General features: G+C 37.9%; 1 protein-coding gene across 5 annotated transcripts in view; it reads right to left on the reverse strand.

The window, feature by feature from the left end:
• Positions 1-21,566, reverse strand: part of smarcad1a (SWI/SNF-related, matrix-associated actin-dependent regulator of chromatin, subfamily a, containing DEAD/H box 1 a) — a 275,401-nt gene that overhangs the window by 76,946 nt on the left and 176,889 nt on the right. For 4 of the 5 annotated variants that reach the window (XM_051927737.1, XM_051927735.1, XM_051927738.1 and 1 more), the window contains 3 exons: positions 10,463-10,558; positions 2,779-2,896; positions 621-736 (listed from right to left, as the gene is read on the reverse strand). In XM_051927737.1, the coding sequence (XP_051783697.1) occupies positions 621-736; positions 2,779-2,896; positions 10,463-10,558 (330 nt within the window). The remainder of the gene's footprint in view (positions 1-620; positions 737-2,778; positions 2,897-10,462; positions 10,559-21,566) is intronic. The other variant, XM_051927736.1, reaches the window with a different exon arrangement.

Below are 21,566 nucleotides of genomic sequence, written 5' to 3' on the forward strand. Positions count from 1 at the left end.
ATGATAAACCAGCGTCTCTTGATGATCGCCCCTGACACATACACTTAACCAGTAGTGTGTGCGACCTGCGATATATATATATGTGTGTGTATATATATTTATATATATATATATATATATACTAGCAAAATTTAAAAAAAAAGTATGTTAAAGAGGTTATGTAAACATATATATACATATATACATATCTACATATACACATATCTTTGGTTTCCTCCCACAGTCCAAAGACATGCAGGTTAGGTGCATTGGCGATTCTAAATTGTCTCTGGTGTGTGGGTGTGTGCGCCCTGCGGTGGGCTGGCACCTTGCCCGGGGTTTGTTTCCTGTCTTGTGCCCTGTGTTGGCAGGGATTGGCTCATGTATTTAGGATATAGCGGGTTGGGTATATATACATGATATATATATATATATATCTCAAACAGGTCTTATATAATTTTTACTGAAATAATAAATTAACTGTACACTTTTAATCTTTACAATATTCACCGGGCAGCTTACAGGGAGTAAATAAACAAAAAACAAGAAAACAGATAATCACAGTTGTATATCCCCATGCATAGAATTTTCCCAAAAAGTGCATGAAATAAAAAGATGGAGCGATATATATGCAATATTACCTCAAGCATCAGTTTAGACATCTGTTTTAACTTCTCTTCTGTGTAATATTGGCGATGAAGTAAAGGGTGATTTGCCATTTTCCGAAGCTGCATCATTACATTGCACAATTGTTTCTCTATAACAAAAACAAAACATGGTAATCAATCCAACTGAGAGCCCATAAGCAGTTATGGCTTCACAGTAAACAACACAGTTTGTACAGAATATGAAATGATCATTAAACACATTTTCTATAGATTTAAGGTGTGGGTGGGCTGCCATTTACTGTAATTACAAGGGCATGTTTGAACATGGCTAGGCACCAGCTGCACTATGACTTTTATAACTGGTAGAAATCTAAAACTTTGACATGTATTGTTTAGGGTGTCTTTTAATAATAAACTATGCTACAAGTCCAAGGAGGTTATGTTCAAACTTTATAACGCATTGGTGAAGCCTCATCTGGAGTACTGTATACAGTTTTAGTCTCCAGGCTACAAAAAGGACATAGCAGTGTTGTAAAAGTCCAAAGAAAAGCAACTAGACTGATTCCAGGGCTACAAGAGATGAATTATGAAGAAAGATTAAAAGAACTGAGCATTTTCAGTTTAATTAAAAGAAAATTAAGAGGAGACATTATTGAAGTGTTTCAAATTATGAAGGGAATTAGTATAGCGGAACGAAACTGTTATTTTAAAATGAGTTTTAAAACTAGACCTTTTTTTTTTTTTTTTTTTAAAGAATTGAGTGGATAGGACTGGTGAGCTTTGCTCTTCTTGTCTAGATTGTCCTAATGTTCTAACATAATTGAATTTCAATGTGCATGCAAGTTGACAGGTCATGTGGTCAGTAAATCCGACATAGCTACTATTAATTTTATTTCCACCTAAAACATCATTTTTTGTTAAATATTTTTAATTGCAAGTCTGAAAACTGCATCAGTCTCTAAGTACACAAGAAACAGCTTGCCAATTTACACAGTATAAAATTTGACTGAGTTATTTTTTAATTTATAGTGTGACTGCAGATCATCTTCATGGTTGTAGGTTGGGGGAATTGAATGATGTATAAATACTATTTTTGTGCCAAACAGAGAATGAAACTCATCTTTTCTTACCATATATAAGCAACATTTGTGGGCAACACTTTGCACCAGTAAAAGAATTAAAACCTAAATGTGGTACTTCACAATATGTAAACATGGCATATGGAACTTTCCTGGTCTGAATTAGTTCAAGTGGGGTAACCATCCACTCTAACCTGTAACATCTTCTTCTTGTAACAAACTGATAAAATAAATTATTCAAAGTATGGTATTATTCAAACACACTTGCTCCTGTACCATTTTTTCCCTCAACATTTAAAAGATGTTCTTGCAGTAAAACATCATGTAACAATCAAAAAAATTGAATTTTTCCTTCCAAAAAATGATCAGAATTTCCCTTCTCTGTAGTCTGCACTCATATATCTGTTATCATATACCTGTTAACTTAGAACATAAAACTGCTAATCATCACGACTGTCAAAGTCAATGTTTTTGAATTTGTTGAAGAAGAAAGCAGTTTGCAGAATTTTGTGCCATGAGAAACTCTTAAAAATGAGTATAGTACTAGGGTGTTGTACCGTGTTATCCATTATGAGTATAGTGAGAAGTAAAGCAAAATTACACCTTTTATTGGCTAACTAAAAAGATTACAATATGCAAGCTTTTGAGGCAACTCACGCCCCTTCTTCAGGCGATCTTGCCTGAAGCCTACCACAACTCTTTCCCCTGTATGACCCCTTCACTGTAATTTATTTTGAAAAGAAAACAAAATCATCACCATACTATGCGTAGTTGGGAAATCTGTCTTTAAATATTTACAGCTGCATTAATCACAGTTAAAGTTTCAGTCCTCAGAACCTTATAGTGAAAAAAGAGGAAATATAAACAGTAAGCCACATGTGCTCTAGTGATTTACATGTGATGCAATACAAAATGTTGATCCAAAAAGTTGGGTGATTATTTATGCATGAAAAGTTTTTTGAAACACCGCACCAATAAACAGTACTGAAGAGACAGTATGTGAAAACATCACTATTTCAAAACTCAACAGAACATATTAGTATTTCTAGAAATAGTACCCTTTCTATATATATATATATATATATATATCAAGCACAAGAAAAGTCTCATACTGTCACCCTTGTCAGATTTCTTCAATTGGTCAAAAATGGAGCCATACAGGTTTTCCTGACTTTTTGACATAGGACAAAACTTTATTATTTCTTCTTTTGCTGGAAGCTGATCCAAAACCTGGAAGATAAAATATTAATACAGTGGATGTGTGTATTAATCAAAATTGAACAAATAATGCAAATGGTTCAAATTATTAATGAATGCAAGTAAACCTAAATACAATACTTTCATGTGCAAATATAAAAAAGTGCTAATGCAAGTCTTTTTTGCGATCAAAAGCACCTAAGTGATAGTAAATTCTAGCTCAAGCATATACATGAGTCACTGATATGACAAAAGGATTCCTCGATACCATCTAGGTAAAGCACCACAGACTGACAAAACCAAATCAAGAAGGATCTTAAAATGTTAAGTTCATGTCATGATTAATAGCATAGTTAAAACATATACAACAACAATATCAATTATGGTTTATTTCTTAATACAGCTGCCAACTACAGCCATGAATAAAAGATATTGGCAAGACATACAGTGTGTTTGGGTGCCATGAATATGAATCCCTTTGTTAGGATGGGAAAACTCAAAGACATCACTTTTAGAATGATTTTGAAAAGAATTTAAACTTTTTTCATTTTATTTTTTATCATCTTAATTACCGTTGTAATTAAATGTTTGACTATGTTTTTCATGTGCTTTTTAAAAATTCTAAGCTTATTGTCTGTTAAAAATAATAGTACAAAAACAAACTGAAACGTCATTTATTAGTCACTGACATGCATAATACAATAGTGAGTATCTTCTGGAGATCAATTTAAAGGAGCACTGGGTGAGGCTAGGCTGAGACTCAGAGTATTGCACAGTCTTTGACTTAATTTCTATTTCTGTCCTTAGAGTGGAAGATCAAAACCTGGAAGAAAGTCATGCACAATACGTTCACCACTCCTTTCGGTGATGCAGTATTAAAAAAAGAACAGACCTTAACAGGAAGAGGTCATCGGTTTACAGACCAGGGTCACATTTTTAAAACTCGTTTAAGCATAAAACGACGCCCAGAAGAACACTTGATAGTAGAACTTATACATATTTATAGTAACTCTGAACTATCAGTACTCAACATTTCAAAATGATGACACCCTTGATAAATTATGGAAATACAGCCAAACCAGCTAATTGACAACTCACACACATAATTAATATCACTGAGCTGTTATTATAATGTGTGTGTAAGAGCCAATCCTAGAAGGTTAATGCTAATGTTAAATTCACATAAGCATCTGCCTAATTTCAATAGTGTATCAGTTTCTCATAGTTATTTACATTATGGTATAGTCTTTTACCTCCTGTAAGTTAATATGAAATATAAGTTACTTAGCTATATCTGTATAACAGCGTGTTAAGTTAGTTGTTAGAAATAGTCACACACCTAGAAGCATGGACTTTTGGAATAGTTTGCAAATAGGATATTGGCATTCAGTTTTCTGAACGTTCTACATGTAATATAACTGTATATAAAACTTAGGGAGGAATGAAACAAGACAAATAAGCCTTAAACAGAACTTTCTTAAAACAAGAACTTGTCTTTGTAATCATTTTTTTCTCTATTTCTGCATGAACTACTTGCTTTGAATTTTAATGAAACTTTCAAAACAAACATATTTGGATTGTGTAATTGTGACAGCCCGGCTTGGGGTGTCAGTAGACCGTACTGAGCAACCAAGGGATGGAGTAAGAGAGACTCATGCTAAAAAAAATATTTAAAATCTGTTTTATTCCAGCAGTGTCCATACTATTTTACAAAGAAATGTCTTGCAAAGTCCAATGCAAAGGCACTTCTAAAATGAAACAAATCAGTGCAGGTGTTATAATATGTACAGAGGTTTCCAAATCAAAGACCAAAACAGGAAAAAAAAAAAACCCTCCCACCTACTTTATCCAGCTCCAAAATGGATCATGAAGGACATACTAAAAAAATAATCGAAACAAAACTAATAAACTAAGCACCTACTGTATACACAAAGAAGAGCACATACACTATTCAGTTAAATAAATCAGTAGCACAGCTATACATTAAAGCTTTAACAACTGTTGGCTTTCTGGTACCTATTAGAGGAATATGGTCAAAAGATCAAGAATATCTCAGCCAAGCTTCAACTCTTTCATGCCCATTGTGCTAGAAGCCATTTCCCAACAGAATTCTGTATAGCATGGGTGTACAAGCCAACATAAAAACACAATCAACAGCAATGTCTAGTATCCCTAATGTAATCAGGACAATTGACTGCACTCTTATTGCATTAAGGTCACTTAGAGTGAAGCTGCTTTTGTCAACCTTACAGAGTTTCATTTCATTAACGTTAGGGGTGGGCGGTATGACCAAAATTCTACATCACAGTATTTTTCTAAATTATCCCGGTTTCACGGTATTCAACGGTATTTTTTTCCCCATGCATGAGTGGATGTTAACCACATTTTCCACTGCAATTACTGGCTAAGAATAACCTAGTCCACTGTCAACAGCACTGTACATTGTACAAAAAAAAACATTTTAATGTGCACACAAGTATTAATACAGGCTTGAATGGCCCCATAAAGTGATAGTTTTCAAGGGGGTGGCACTAATGAAGAGAAGGAATCACGTTGCATGACAGATGCAGTCAAAATATAGAACCTTTTTATTGAACAAATTTTTCAAAAACTTAAACTATAATTTTGACAACATATTTTCAACCATCCAAAGAGGCATTCAGACTTAGTAAAATATCCAGAAGTGCTTGTCAAAAGTTGTACTGCACTGAACATGTCTTAGAAAAGGAATAAATAGTAAATATTTTTTGTAAACCAACTACACTTTCTGTTAATGTTAGCAATCTCTGTCCACTGAAACGTTAAAGTGACTTTTTAAACAACTTTACCATCATTAAACTGCATAATATTTAAACTAATAAATAATAACAATAAAATAAATAATAGTATTATTACTGATAGTTGCACTATTACTTCAAGGCTTCAAGCCCAGGTGATTTACACAGTATTCACCAAATTAAAATAAAATAAAACAAGTGCAACTTGGTGATGACATCTTTACCAACTAAACCATCATTTAGGCAAACTGCATTAATATGGACCTTGCTTCAAGCTAATCTATATGCATACATAATAAAACTGCAACTTGCATTTATAATGCTATTTGTGGTATAGCCGTACGGAATCATATTAGGGCCATGGTGAAGAAAAAAAAAATACGGACACAGGGAAGAAAAAAACAAACTATATGTCGAGAATAAAGTCGACATTTCCACTTTATTCTCATAGTTTACTTCATAATTAAAGTAGAATGTCGTAAACTAAACTTCTTCCTAAAATCAATGTTTAATTTACTAGATTTTGTCAAACCCCGTCATAAGTTAATGCAGCACATTAAATGCTTTGTGTTAAGTGTTCCCCAACCCAGTTGTTAATCACTACGCTTCCTAAACTGACTTCCTCCGCACTAAGATGAGACAGCGATCACCGCACAGAATCCATTCACTTCATTATATTCTTGCTTTCTGAAAATTTACAATGCTAAGATAAATACTTGATATCATTTTCATGATGAAATGCATTAAAGCAGGTATTAAACATACACAGTAGTGTGGCGGTAGTGCTGCTCCCTCGCAGTAAGGGGTCCCCAGGTGTATGTTCAGTGTTGAGAACTTTATGGCAGGTGTGACGAAGCTCCAAAAAACTGGATGTATGAATGGGTATCGCACAGGTTCAACTTAAATATTGTGTAAATGTTGGGTTTGTGATCTGGTGGTCGGAGACACGAACACAGAATTCAATGCATGTTCTTCTGAGCGGGCTTTCTTTATTGCACGCGTGCTGTCTCTATCTGACGTACCAAAACCCCCAGTTCCTATCCTTCCTTTTTCTTTCTCCACATAACCAATCACCACACGATAAACGTCTTTGTGAAATTAAAACTAGTTATAAACTTAGCCCACGGAGTGTTCAGAACTTTAAAAATATCTTCGTTATACATGTTTAATTATGCCATCCATTCAGGGTTGCGCCCATCCCTGAACGAGTCGCCAGTACATCGCAGGGTGAATACGAGCGAAACATACAATAGCAGGGTCAATATAGCATAACAAAACCCCACATCCTACATGACTTTGAAAGGAAACTGAAACACGCCGAGTAAACCCACCAGAAAAACATGCAAATGCAAGGCAGGGTCCGAGACACCTTTGCTGTGAGGCAGCAGTGCAACCCCCACGCCGCCGTGCCCCCACATGATTAATGCATGCTTTAATGCATTTCACCATGAAAATTATATCAAGTATTTACCTTAGCATTCTAAATGTTCAGAGAGCAGGAATATCATGAAGTGAATGTATTGTGTGTGGCGATCGCTGCCGGCGCCTCCTCTTAGTGCAAGAGGAAGTCAGTTTAAGAAGCTCGGGGAACACTTAACACAAAGCATTTAATGTGCTATATAACTTATGATGGGGTTTGAGAAAATCTAGTAAATTAAATATTCATTTTATGATGAAGTTTAGTTTACAATGTTCTACTTTAATGACAAATTTCGAGAATAAAGTCAACATGTCATCACACTATTATACAGTACCCAGGTAAATTACACTGTATTGAAAACAAATAAAACAAGTACAACTTGGCTTGCAGTATTATCCAGTAGTATAGAAACAGTATTTACACATTTGAACATAATGGTCCACATCCGACCTTTTAAAACCACAGTATCTCCAGGAAACGGACGTGATTCCTTTTTTTCGGCAAAAGTTCTTTTGTGTCATTATGTTCAACTTTATCGTCAGCTTCAGTTTCGAATGTTCTCTGTCCATTTTCACCGCGCAATACCTACACTACCACTACCTATTTAGTGGAGTAGCAGTGAAAAAGAGCCCCTGTGCAACAAATCTGTGTTTAGCGGTGTAGCAGCGAAAAAGGTCCCCACTTGAACAATTTCCCGCTGCGCCACGTTCCGAATGTCGTTTAGGCAATTTAAACCGGTGTTGCGGTATAAGAAAAATCCTTGTCATAAAAAAAATAAAAAACGTTTTTTGGTATGAACCGATATACCGCCCAGCACTAATTAACGTACAAGTCATCTCTGATGAAAAAGATCAACGCACAACTCGTTTACTTTTGAGGCAAAGAAGCTTTGACTGACAACTTGCTGATGGTGTTGTATGTGATGACTGACTTTTTGGTAAAGGTAACTAACTGGCTGACACTTTAATATTTCATATCACCAATGCTGTTTCTTATAACTGAAATCATGTCCTTACATATTCCATACATATTCAAACACTTCAAACAAACATAAGTCTCTTTGAGGAGTGAATCGAGCTCCGTGTGTAGTCGGAGAATAGAAAATCTTCCTCTTCATGGGGGCGCCTTGGGAGCAGGAACCCCAACAGGAGCAGAGGATGTATGGGGGAGAAGAGAGACAAGACAGTGAGACAAAAGGACAGCTGCTGTACAGGCTTTTAAATGTTCGAAGCACCGCGCAAGATGCAGATCACGTGGCACGGCAGCAGCAACCAGCAGCTGGTCGGGCAAAGAGGAGGTTAAAGAAAGAAAAAAAAAAACTATATTTGTTTCCCATTCTATCACCGTTTAAGAGGAGGTTTCCTTGGGATGCATTCAGCCCCCTTCTTCACAACGCGAGCGGCAGAAACGCAAGGTGAACAGTGAGTAGTGCAGGCTGTGGGGGAAGATATATATAAATATATGAATATAAAATGATCTGGTCAAGAATATCATCAATAAGCAGGTTAAGTATGATAGGGCAGATAGTTTAGCTCATTCTACTTTGTTACAGAGGGATTTGGGTGGCACATAGGTTTGGACAAATTTGCAGTTGATGAAGTTCAATATAAGTATTACATTTAGGAAGTTAAAATTTTAGATTTGAATACACAACGAGGATCTGAAATTTCACAGTACACCTTATAAGGAGGACCAAGGAGTCAAAATGGACTTACCACTATCTAAATCCAGGAAGTGTATAAAAGCCATAAAAAAATGATAATAAGGTGTTATGTTGTACTCCACATCTTGTGATATACAAGTCAAAGGTGAATATGGTTAAGTTATATAAAGAAGTAGTGCTGCCTCGCTTGGACTACTGAATTATATTTTGTTCTTTCGAATTACAAAAAAAAAAAATTCAGAGAAGAGCGACTAGGCTGATCCCACGACTATGCAGTATGATCTGTGAGAGACTGAAGGAGTTATACCTTTTCAGTTTAAGCAAATAGAGATTAAGAGGGAACATGCTTTAAAGTGTTTAAAATTATGAAAAGAATTGGTAAAATAGATCCCAGTTGTTACTGTAGAATAAATTCTAGAACACAAATACGTGGACAAAGTTGGAATCTTTTCATGGGCTGATTTCGCACAAATGTTAGAAAGTTTCTCTTCACTCTCAAATAAATTACCAATTAGTGTGGTAGAGAGTAGGACCTTCAAATCTTTACTTGACACTATTATGGCAATCTAGATAAATAAGATTTACAAGCTCATTTGGCTGAATGACCTGTTCTCGTCACAACATTTCTAGTGTTCTCTGAAATTCAGCATTCGCCTTCACTGTAACACACTTTACACATGCACCTAATCATACTCATCTCTGTTCTTTACAGTTATGACTTCGTTGGCTATGTCTCACTCCTACAGAACAGAACATACCTAGCACAGCTTTCATAAATGTTTCCCTGCAATGATGGCAAGTCTCAACACTTTTCAAGTAATACCTTCACCATCTGCTTTGTGATCTGGAACACATTTCGCTTTCCTTCCTCATTCTGCAGGTCAGTTGCAAACTCTTGTCTCTTAGCTACTTGTATGTGCTTTTCTAGCATTTCACTTTGCTTCACATATTACCGTCACCATTTGGCCATTGTCTTCAGCCACATTATAGTACCTCCGATTTTCCTTAACTGCCATTCCACCAGCATGTTCAATTGTGACTTAGCAATCACATTATCCAACTGAAGAATGCTTCTGGCATTTTTCATCACTTCTGACTTCACACCTGTTGATTCTGTTACCAGTGTTTCCAAAACAACAACATATCTCTATAGCAAATTTTCATACAAATGATGTAGCTTTAAGTGCTTTACAAGATTTCAAAGAAGTAGTTATATGAAAAGAAAAACAAATTAAAATTAGACAAATAGCATACAAACACAAAAAATACACACATACATAAGGAAGATAAATGACTAGTGATAAGGTGAGTTGGTTAGGATGAACAGGGGAAAAAAACTGTAGGGGCATTCTGCCTAACAAATGTTCTTAAGTCATTCTTTATAGGTTTTTTACTTCTTGCACTCTCCTACTTCAGCTTCTAGACCTTCATAATCATTACATAATTTTGTCCATACCTCTAACTAAAACTTATCCCATAACCAACTAAAGTGAAAATAAAGCTAACATTTTGAAAATACAAATTGGGATTTATGTTAAGTTGAACTCTTACCAGTCATCCTTTAAGTGTTACTTCTTTTTTTCTCTCTAATAGGCACATATACTAAAATAGATTACTTATTTCAAATTTTCTTTAACTTTACAAACCTACCATTTTTGTGTTGGAGAAAATAGTAAATAAGGTTATATAAACAGACTACTGAATTTTAAAATAAAATATCTAAAGGCATAAATTCATACCTCCCTCTTGACTCTCCTCAGAATGAAAGGCTTCATAATTTGCTTAGCATGTGCTATTCTTTCTTGTTCAAAAATGCTTTGCTCCTCAGAAGTTTTCTGTAAATAAAAATATAATTATTCCAAAAAAATCAATTGCAATTTACACATGTAAAATTTAAAATTGTAACCATTACAATACTGAAATGAATACATATGCTTTTCGTTTTTACCCATATATAATAAATTGAGGCAGTATGTTTAGGCTTTTAAATTTTCTACAGTTACTAATTATTTTCTTATATATGTTTTTCTAATTAGGCAAATGTCAGAGAAAATTCAATGCAGTAACCTTATTTTAAAGGTACTCACTTCATCATTCTATACTGTGCTAAACTGAGACAAATTACTTTCTTCCTACTGGATATTTGCCTGAAACAAGTTATCACTTAAATAAAACAGCTATTGTTAACTTACTGTTTTAATTGCATTCTGTGTGTTATGTTTTGTAGTAAGTAGGAAAAATCATGTAACCAAGATTTTGCTGCACTTACTATTTGAAACATACAAAGCTGACTTATAGGACAAAGAAATACATTTGTTACACAAATTCCTATAGGGGACATTTTTCTATGAGATTTGGTTGATGCTGCTGACCAAACAGTATGGTTGTTGTAGTTAACAGATTGAAAGATGAAAAAAGATGAAGGGACAAATGCTCTGTCATCTGAAACAGAAGAACCCTTTGAGACATACAGTATTTTGGTAATGCAGCAAAACAATCCTGAATACAGCCAAACAGAAGAACAAGGTGTTGCATTTTGGAGTAATTAATTCCCCAATATTGCAATAGTTCTAGATTTATAAGTATAATATACAAATTACCATCAATGGTGTTTGTGAGCTTCTTTAGATTATGAGAGTTGTGCACTTGATAAACATACTCCACTCAAAACTATAATCACTAAATTTACAAATAACTGTTAAAATGAACTGAATTATAATCAACACTTAAACCCAACCACATATCCAGTGTGGAGTGCTATGTGAACTGAAGTCCCATTATAAAATGGTTGTTAACATATATTGAAACATCCAACAGAAAATAGATGCCCGATTGACTTGACCTAGAACAATGCTGATAAATTCTTACCAAAATCTGAAAAAGCACATGAATCTGAAAGCAACCACAAAACTAAATGATGGTCACTGGTATTCTATTGCCTTACATTTCCACAGCCCTAGGTCACAGTCCTGAGTTTCTCCAAGTCTGTGTAATGTTTTATACACGTTACTCCAGTTATCTTTCTATACCAGTTATAACGTGCAGGTTACATTGACTGAAAATTCTAAACCGGTGAGTATGCGTGTGGGTGGACAGTCTGTGTGCATGTATAAGTGTGCCTTACAATGGGCTGATTCTGACAATGTACACTATTAAAACAAAATATGGAAAATTAAAGGCATAGGATATTTACAAAATATAGACCTCAGCCTAGAGTAACATTTGAAGAGAAATCTACACATTCCTAGTTGGTGCATCCAGGTCTTGTTACAATCAGCTATTGTTAAAAATTACTGAATTATTTACAACATACATACTGAAAAACAACTGACAACCAATACATGCACATTAAGCACTGTCATTTAACTTAATGTTAGGTGTCACTATTTTTGCCTCCATTTTCTCACCTGTATTAAATACTATAATATTACAGTTAATTATTACATTATCCCTAGACAACAACCTTTATTTAAAATGGATTATATGGCTTTTTGTTTGAATTAACAAATCATACTCCATAAATATGGAAAGATTTAATAAAAAATTAAGAAAGCTTGTAAGGATTTTGTCATAGGCTATCCTGTTTCTTACTTTGTTTTCTACTCTACACGACAAAAGACTAGAATAATAGCATTGGGTATATAGCAAATTACCCTTTTAAATGGTTAAATCAGATATTTTTGCGGAAAGCTATACACTTTCTCTTCAAATTCATATGGAATGTTAACCGAGAAATTGTATATTCATAATCTACAAGAAAAAGCCTGATGTGTACAGCAGAAGCATGATAAATAAAGAAATTATTTTACTGAATATATTGTACCTAGCAATAAAACAATCCTGGAAAATGGGAGAATAATTATAGTAACTGTAACCAACATAATTAAAATTGGTAAGATTTTTCCTATTTGATATTCAAAAATATTGTTCATTAGTTCTAAGTAACTTCTCTGAAAATGTTTGATACTGTGCAAGTTTGCATAAGAAATAACAAGGAGATTTTTTACTGAATGTTCAGATATTTCAAAAGGCAATGTATATTGTGTATTTCTGTTAATGATGAACTATAAGAGTACACTATTAAATTGGATGAAAAGGTTATATTATACATTTCAACTCTTTGGATACACTTCTTCGAACATTATTTAAATTTATGGTACAGAACTGCACAGAGTAAATCGGTTTAATTTTCATTCTTTATGCCCCCTGACCCAATCCTGTAAGTGTGACACTGACACAAATTGAATCTTTATACAGTACTAAAAGGAATTTGGGAATTAAAAAAAAATTTTTTTGCACGTCTCAGATGTCCATTTAATTTAGGTTATGTGCCAGATACAAATATAGTACATTCATTAAGTATTCAGAACCCTTCACTTTCTGCACACTTTGTTGTAGATGTCATTTTAAACTTATAAATATGCAATTTTTCTCATCACTCTAACCTCCATTAACCCATAAAAACATATTGAATGTATGTTTTTCAGGAAAGGTTTGCAAATTTGTTAAAAAATTTAAAAAATAAATATCTTGTTAATATAAGTATTCAGACATTTTTCTGTAACACTCATATTGTGGTCAGGTGGATTCTGTTTCCTTTAATTACACTTTAGTGGAGTGTAGAAATGAAGACATTCTTTAGTGTTGTTGCCAGGCACCAGACTCACTACCTCCTTCAGAATGCTTATCTTGACATAAGTGTCCAGAAAGGTGGAGTCCTGAAGGTGCTGGGAAGTATAGAACATACTAGCATGCCAACTCAGCTGATCAGGGAAGCAAGGGAGAACAATGCAGATCTGGTTAGACTGTGGCTGGACCTCGCCATTACCTATAAATCCATACTGCTCAAGATTGTCACAAAAGCTCTCAATCAATGCTACACTCCAAGCAAGTTCAGAGATCTCTTGCTGGACTATTACAACTACTTCATTTTGAGAGTCTCCAGTGGACCAATAAGATCAGACTGGTGCAGGCTTGAGAAACAGATTATCACTGGTTGCTCCATTTCAGTGATCCTCTTTGCAATCACCATGAACATTCTGGCATCATCCAACACAGATGCCCTCTTTCTAGGTCTGGCATACACCAACTGCTGATTTGAGCTTTTATAGATGACTTGCCTGTGACCATCATCAGTCTCAGGGAGTAGGTTGATCTTGAAGGATTTAGAGGAGATAATTGCCTAAGCCCAGGGGACTTCAAAGCTACTAACTCCAGATCCATGGTGCTGAACAGGAAAAGCTTATTGAGAAGTTTAGCTTCTCTATAGACAATGAGTAGATACCATAAATTAAACAGAAACCTGTGAAGATCCTGAAGAAGATATTTGACAGTATCCTTATAGACTCTGGCAAACAGTCAGCTAGAATCATGGTTAGCTGCTGTTGATAAATCTGGCCTTCCAGGTAAAAGCCTAGAAATATCATTATGGAATTTGCCCTGGTTCCACTGGCACCTCTTAGTCTGTGAAGTGCCAATATCCACCACTTAGGCTTTTGAAAGAAGAATCGGAAACGTACCATTGTAGCTGGGGCTGCCTCGAAGTCTGAGTAACATTATCCTGAATGACAAAGGCAAAAAACTTAAGCTACCCATGAGTAGTTGGGCGAAGAATTCAAAGTGAGCCATGTAAGGAAGCTACAGCAATACAGGGATTCATGTAACAATAAAGTCTCCCAGGGCAGCATTGAGGTCAGGGTGGGGTAGCAGGGAGATGCAGCAAAGGCCATTGAGTTGGCAGATTCTTGTCTGAGACAATAAGACTAGTGGCACAGTAGCCCAAAGGAGGACTGGTCTAAAGCACAGCACAATGTTGTGCTACAATAAGGCACAGAGGAAGGATAAGAGGCCCCTATTGCAAAATTAGGTATGGGCAATGATTGAGGAGGAGCACACCACCATGGAAATTGGCATGTGACAACATGGAGCCTAGAGTAGATTGGCACATGTGGTCTCAAGGCCCGAGCTTTAATACTGGAATTCCTGAAGCCTATGAAAAAACTCATAATCCCTGGCGACCTTAAATCTATTCGCACCTCTCCATCAGTGTCTTCTGTATTGTAAATGTGTCTATTAGCACAAGCAGCCTGCTCATCTCAGGCAAAAAAGTTCTCACAGCTCAAGTCAAGGCTCCTTATCTGTGTGTGTGGTGCCTGCAGTTGTACAACTTGCCTCAGTGAAATTAAAACCTGGATGGAGAAGAACACTTTAAAATTAAATTGCAACAAAACTGAACTCCTGCAAATTGGGACTAAAGTGCAACTTAATAAAATGAGCTCCTTCCCAGTCAATCTTGGCGATGATCTCATCAGACCTGCCTCTACTGCAAAGAATCTTGGTGTCATTTTTTGATTCCTCCCTTTCTTATTCCGCCCACATAAATCACATTAAGAAACATTCTTCCTTTCACCTCCATAACACATCACGTGTTCGATCCTTCCTCTCCTTTTCTAACGCTGAGAAACTTGTCCATGCTTTTATCACATCCCGCATCGATTACAGTAATTCCCTACTGGCAGGTGCCCCTTCTAATCTTATATAACAGCTCCAGCTTATTCAAAACTCGGCTGCAAGAGTCCTTAAACGGACCAGCAGCAGCGAGCACATAACACCCATCCTGCTTCGCCTTCACTGGTTCCCTATGTCTTATGGAATTGAATATAAACTTCTACTAATAACCTACAAAGCCTTAAATGACCTTGCGCCAAACTACAACAGTGACCTTCTCCATCACTATGTGCCTGTCCATCCACTAAGGTTCTCTGACTCTGGTAATCTTGCTGTACCCCACACTAATCTACACTCCATGGGTGACAGGGCCATCAGCTATATAGCGCCCAGACTCTGGAATGACCTACTAAAATTAATTAGATCAGCTGACTCCAGGAATTCTTTTAAAAAACAACTCAAAATTCACCTGTTCAGGAAGGCTTTTTGCTCTACCTGACTTTATTACCCTTCTTTCAGTTTACTTCTATGTCAAAATGCGCATGCCTGTGTGTGTGTGCTAGACCATCAATTATGTTGTCTGTTAGGCTTTTTTCTCTGACTTTACTATCTTACTCTTCATTATTTATTTATCTGGTTAGTACAATGTTATGTACTGTATACTTCATGCCAGCAGAGCAGTGGGTCCAGATGGAGTATGGCCATGACTGCTGTCAGATCGGGGGCAGCATGAATGTGACGGAGAATAAAACTGAAAAGAAAAAAAACAAAAAACAACCTAACTTTTACAAGTACCATAAATTTACACCGGCTGTTACAGACTCGGATCAAATGTGTGTTTTTATTGTATAATAGTAAGAATAAGAGCAGTTCTTACCGCTGTGCCAACAAAGCTATCGTGTCAGCGTTGTACCCTAAACCGATTTATTTTTCTACAATTATGCTCTTTAATAAAAGTGCACTTGTTTTGCTATACTTGTACCTTTTGTGACAGTGTTTATTTAATATTTGGACTTCAATCTTCACACATTATACACTTCATGTGTACATTTTATCAATTATTACTAAAATATGAAAAGCGTTTCTTTTAGTTATGTGTTCAATGATTCCTGCCTTGCACTTCATCCTACAATTTACACAGATTGGTGTAGACACGGAACACACATGAAATGTATATATTTGAAATGACAATATATTGTTTACCCTACAGTGCATCCGGAAAGTATTCAGAGCGCATCACTTTTTCCACATTTTGTTATGTTACAGCCTTATTCCAAAATGGATTAAATTCATTTTTTTCCTCAGAATTCTACACACAACACCCCATAATGACAACGTGAAAAAAGTTTACTTGAGGTTTTTGCAAATTTATTAAAAATAAAAAAATTGAGAAAGCACATGTACATAAGTATTCACAGCCTTTGCCGTGAAGCTCGAAACTGAGCTCAGGTGCATCCTATTTCCCCTGATCATCCTTGAGATGTTTCTGCAGCTTAATTGGAGTCCACCTGTGATAAATTCAGTTGACTGGACATGATTTGGAAAGGCACACACCTGTCTATATAAGGTCCCACAGTTGACAGTTCATGTCAGAGCACAAACCAAGCATGAAGTCAAAGGAACTGTCTGTAGACCTCTGAGACAGGATTGTCTTGAGGCACATATCTGGGGAAGGTTACAGAAAAATTTCTGCTGCTTTGAAGGTCCCAATGAGCACAGTGGCCTCCATCATCCGTAAGTGGAAGAAGTTTGAAACCACCAGGACTCTTCCTAGAGCTGGCCGGCCATCTAAACTGAGCGATTGGGGGAGAAGGGCCTTAGTCAGGGAGGTGACCAAGAACCCAATGGTCACTCTGTCAGAGCTCCAGAGGTCCTCTGTGGAGAGAGGAGAACCTTCCAGAAGGACAACCATCTCTGCAGCAATCCACCAATCAGGCCTGTATAGTAGAGTGGCCAGACGGAAGCCACTCCTTAGCAAAAGGCACATGGCAGCCCACCTGGAGTTTGCCAAAAGGCACCCGAAGGACTCTCAGACCATGAGAAAGAAAATTCTCTGGTCTGATGAGACAAAGATTGAACTCTTTGGTGTGAATGCCAGGCGTCACATTTGGAGGAAACCTGGCACCATCCCTACAGTGAAGCATGGTGGTGGCAGCATCATGCTGTGGGGATGTTTTTCAACGGCAGGAACTGGGAGACTAGTCAGGATAAAGGGAAAGATGACTGCAGCAATGTACAGAGACACCCTGGATGAAAAGCTGCTCCAGAGCGCTCTTGACCTCAGACTGGGGCGACGGTTGATCTTTCAGCAGGACAACGACCCTAAGCACACAGCCAAGATATCAAAGGAGTGGCTTCAGGACAACTCTGTGAATGTCCTTGAGTGGCCCAGCCAGAGCCCAGACTTGAATCTGATTGAATATCTCTGGAGAGATCTTAAAATGGCTGTGCACCGACGCTTCCCATCCAACCTGATGGAGCTTGAGAGGTGCTGCAAAGAGGAATGGGCGAAACTGGCCAAGGATAGGTGTGCCAAGCTTGTGGGATCATATTCAACAAGACTTGAGGCTGTAATTGCTGCCAAAGGTGCATCGACAAAAGTATTGAGCAATTACTTATGTAAATGAGATTTCTCAGTTTTTTATTTTTAATAAATTTGCAAAAACCTCATGTAAACTTTTTTCATGTTGTCATTATGGGGTGTTGTGTGTAGAATTCTGAGGAAAAAAATGAATTTAATCCATTTTGGAATAAGGCTGTAACATAACAAAAGGTGGAAAAAGTGATGCGCTGTCAATACTTTCTGGATGCTCTGTATAATAATAATAATACATTTTATTTATATAGTGCCTTTCCCATGCTCAAGGAACTTCACAGAGTTTCAGAGTGGCGCAGTGGTAGTGCTGCTGCTTTGCAGTAAGGAGACTGTGGAAGATTGTGGGTTCGCTTCCTGGTTCCTCCCTGTGTGGATAGAGCTTTGAGTACTGAGAAAAGCGCTATATAAATGTAATGAATTATAGATAGATAGATAGATAGATAGATAGATAGATAGATAGATAGATAGATAGATAGATAGATAGATAGATAGATAGATAGATAGATAGATAGATAGATAGATAGATAGATAGATAGATAGATAGATAGATAGATAGATAGATAGATAGATAGATACTTTATTAATCCCAAGGAGAAATTCACATACTCCAGCAGCAGCATATTGATAAAAACAGTATGGTATAACAGACAATAACCTTGTATAATGTTAACGTTTAACCCCCAAGTGGAATTGAAGAGTCGCATAGTGTGGGGGAGGAATGATCTCCTCAATCAGTCAGTGGAGCAGGACAGTGACAGCAGTCTGTCGCTGAAGCAGCTCCTCTGTCTGGAGATGATACTGTTCAGTGGATGCAGTGGATTCTCCATAGCGGACAGGAGCCTGCTCTGCCACGGATGTCAAACTGTCCAGCTCCGTGCCTACAACAGAGCCTGCCTTCCTCACCAGTTTGTCCAGGCATGAGGCGTCCCTCTTCTTTATGCTGCCTCCCCAGCACACCACTGCATAGAAGAGGGCGCTCACCACAACCATCTGATAGAACATCTGCAGCATCTTATTGCAGATGTTGAAAGACGCCAGCCTTCTAAGGAAGTATAGTCGGCTCTGTCCTCTGTTGCACAGAGCATCAGTATTGGCAGTCCAGTCCAATTTATCATCCAGCTGCACTCCCAGGTATTTATAGGTCTGCACCCTCTGCACACATCACTCTGATAATCACAGGGTCCATGAGGGGCCTGGTTCTCCTAAAATCCACCACCAGTTCCTTGGTTTTGCTGTTCAGTTGTAGGTGGTTTGAGTCGCACCATTTAACAAAGTCCTTGATTAGGTTCCTATACTCCTCCTCCTGCCCACTCCTGATGCAGCCCACGATAGCACTGTCGTCAGCAAAATTTTGCATGTGGCAGGACTCCGAGTTGTATTGGAAGTCCGATGTACTGTATATAGTCTGAACAGGACCGGTGAAAATACAGTCCCCTGTGGCGCTCCTGTGTTGCTGACCACAATGTCAGACCTGCAGTTCCCAAGACAAACATTCTGAGGTCTGTCTGTAAGATAGTCCACGATCCATGCCACCAGGTATGAATCTACTCCTATCTCTGTCAGTTTGTCCCTAAGGAGCAGAGGTTGGGTGGTGTTGAAGGTGCCAGAGAAGTCCAGAAACATAATTCTTACAGCACCACTGCCTCTGTCCAAGTGGGAGAGGGATCGGTGTAGCACATAGATGATGGCATCCTCCGCTCCCACCTTCTCCTGGTATGCGAACTGCAGAGGGTCGAGGACATGGCGAACCTGTGGCCTCAGGTGGTGAAGCAGCAGCCACTCCATGGTCTTCATCACATGTGACGTCAGAGCGACAGGCCGGAAGTCATTCAGCTCACTAGGACGTGATCTCTTTGGGACTGGGGTGATGCAAGCCTCGGGACTCCCCCTGTTCCAGGCTCAGGTTGAAGATGCGCTGTAGAGGACTCCCCAGCTCCAATGCACATTCCTCTTTGCAGCACCTCTCAAGCTCCATCAGGTTGGATGGGAAGTGTCGGTGCACAGCCATTTTAAGATCTCTCCAGAGATATTCAATCGGATTCAAGTCTGGGCTCTGGCTGGGCCACTCAAGGACATTCACAGAGTTGTATTATTATTATTATACAGAGCATCCAGAAAGTATTGACAGCGCATCACTTTTTCCACCTTTTGTTATGTTACAGCCTTATTCCAAAATGGATTAAATTCATTTTTTTCCTCAGAATTCTACACACAACACCCCATAATGACAACATGAAAAAAGTTTACATGAGGTTTTTGCAAATTTATTAAAAATAAAAAACTGAGAAATCTCATTTACATAAGTAATTGCTCAATACTTTTGTCGATGCACCTTTGGCAGCAATTACAGCCTCAAGTCTTGTTGAATATGATCCCACAAGCTTGGCACACCTATCCTTGGCCAGTTTCGCCCATTCCTCTTTGCAGCACCTCTCAAGCTCCATCAGGTTGGATGGGAAGCGTCGGTGCACAGCCATTTTAAGATCTCTCCAGAGATATTCAATCAGATTCAAGTCTGGGCTCTGGCTGGGCCACTCAAGGACATTCACAGAGTTGTCCTGAAGCCACTCCTTTGATATCTTGGCTGTGTGCTTAGGGTCGTTGTCCTGCTGAAAGATCAACCGTCGCCCCAGTCTGAGGTCAAGAGCGCTCTGGAGCAGCTTTTCATCCAGGGTGTCTCTGTACATTGCTGCAGTCATCTTTCCCTTTATCCTGACTAGTCTCCCAGTTCCTGCCGTTGAAAAACATCCCCACAGCATGATGCTGCCACCACCATGCTTCACTGTAGGGATGGTGCCAGGTTTCCTCCAAATGTGACGCCTGGCATTCACACCAAAGAGTTCAATCTTTGTCTCATCAGACCCAGAGAATTTTCTTTCTCATGGTCTGAGAGTCCTTCGGGTGCCTTTTGGCAAACTCCAGGTGGGCTGCCATGTGCCTTTTGCTAAGGAGTGGCTTCCGTCTGGCCACTCTACTATACAGGCCTGATTGGTGGATTGCTGCAGAGATGGTTGTCCTTCTGGAAGGTTCTCCTCTCTCCACAGAGGACCTCTGGAGCTCTGACAGAGTGACCATTGGGTTCTTGGTCACCTCCCTGACTAAGGCCCTTCTACCCCGATCGCTCAGTTTAGATGGCCGGCCAGCTCTAGGAAGAGTCCTGGTGGTTTCATTCTTCTTCCACTTACGGATGATGGAGGCCACTGTGCTCATTGGGACCTTCAAAGCAGCAGAAATTTTTCTGTAACCTTCCCCAGATATGTGCCTCAAGACAATCCTGTCTCGGAGGTCTACAGACATTTCCTTTGATTTCATGCTTGGTTTGTGCTCTGACATGAACTGTCAACTGTGGGACCTTATATAGACAGGTGTGTGCCTTTCCAAATCATGTCCAGTCAACTGAATTTATCACAGGTGGACTCCAATTAAGCTGCAGAAACATCTCAAGGATGATTAGGGGAAACAGGATGCACCTGAGCTCAATTTCGAGCTTCACGGCAAAGGCTGTGAATACTTATGTACATGTGCTTTCTCAATTTTTTTATTTTTAATAAATTTGCAAAAACCTCAAGTAAACTTTTTTCACGTTGTCATTATGGGGTGTTGTGTGTAGAATTCTGAGGAAAAAAATGAATTTAATCCATTTTGGAATAAGGCTGTAACATAACAAAATGTGGAAAAAGTGATGCGCTGTGAATACTTTCCGGATGCACTGTAGGGTAAACAATATATTGTCATTTCAAATATAAACATTTCATGTGTGTTCCGTGTCTACACCGATCTGTGTAAATTGTAGGATGAAG

Source organism: Erpetoichthys calabaricus, chromosome 5 (genome assembly GCF_900747795.2).
Source record: "Erpetoichthys calabaricus chromosome 5, fErpCal1.3, whole genome shotgun sequence".
Classification (NCBI taxonomy): domain Eukaryota; kingdom Metazoa; phylum Chordata; class Cladistia; order Polypteriformes; family Polypteridae; genus Erpetoichthys; species Erpetoichthys calabaricus.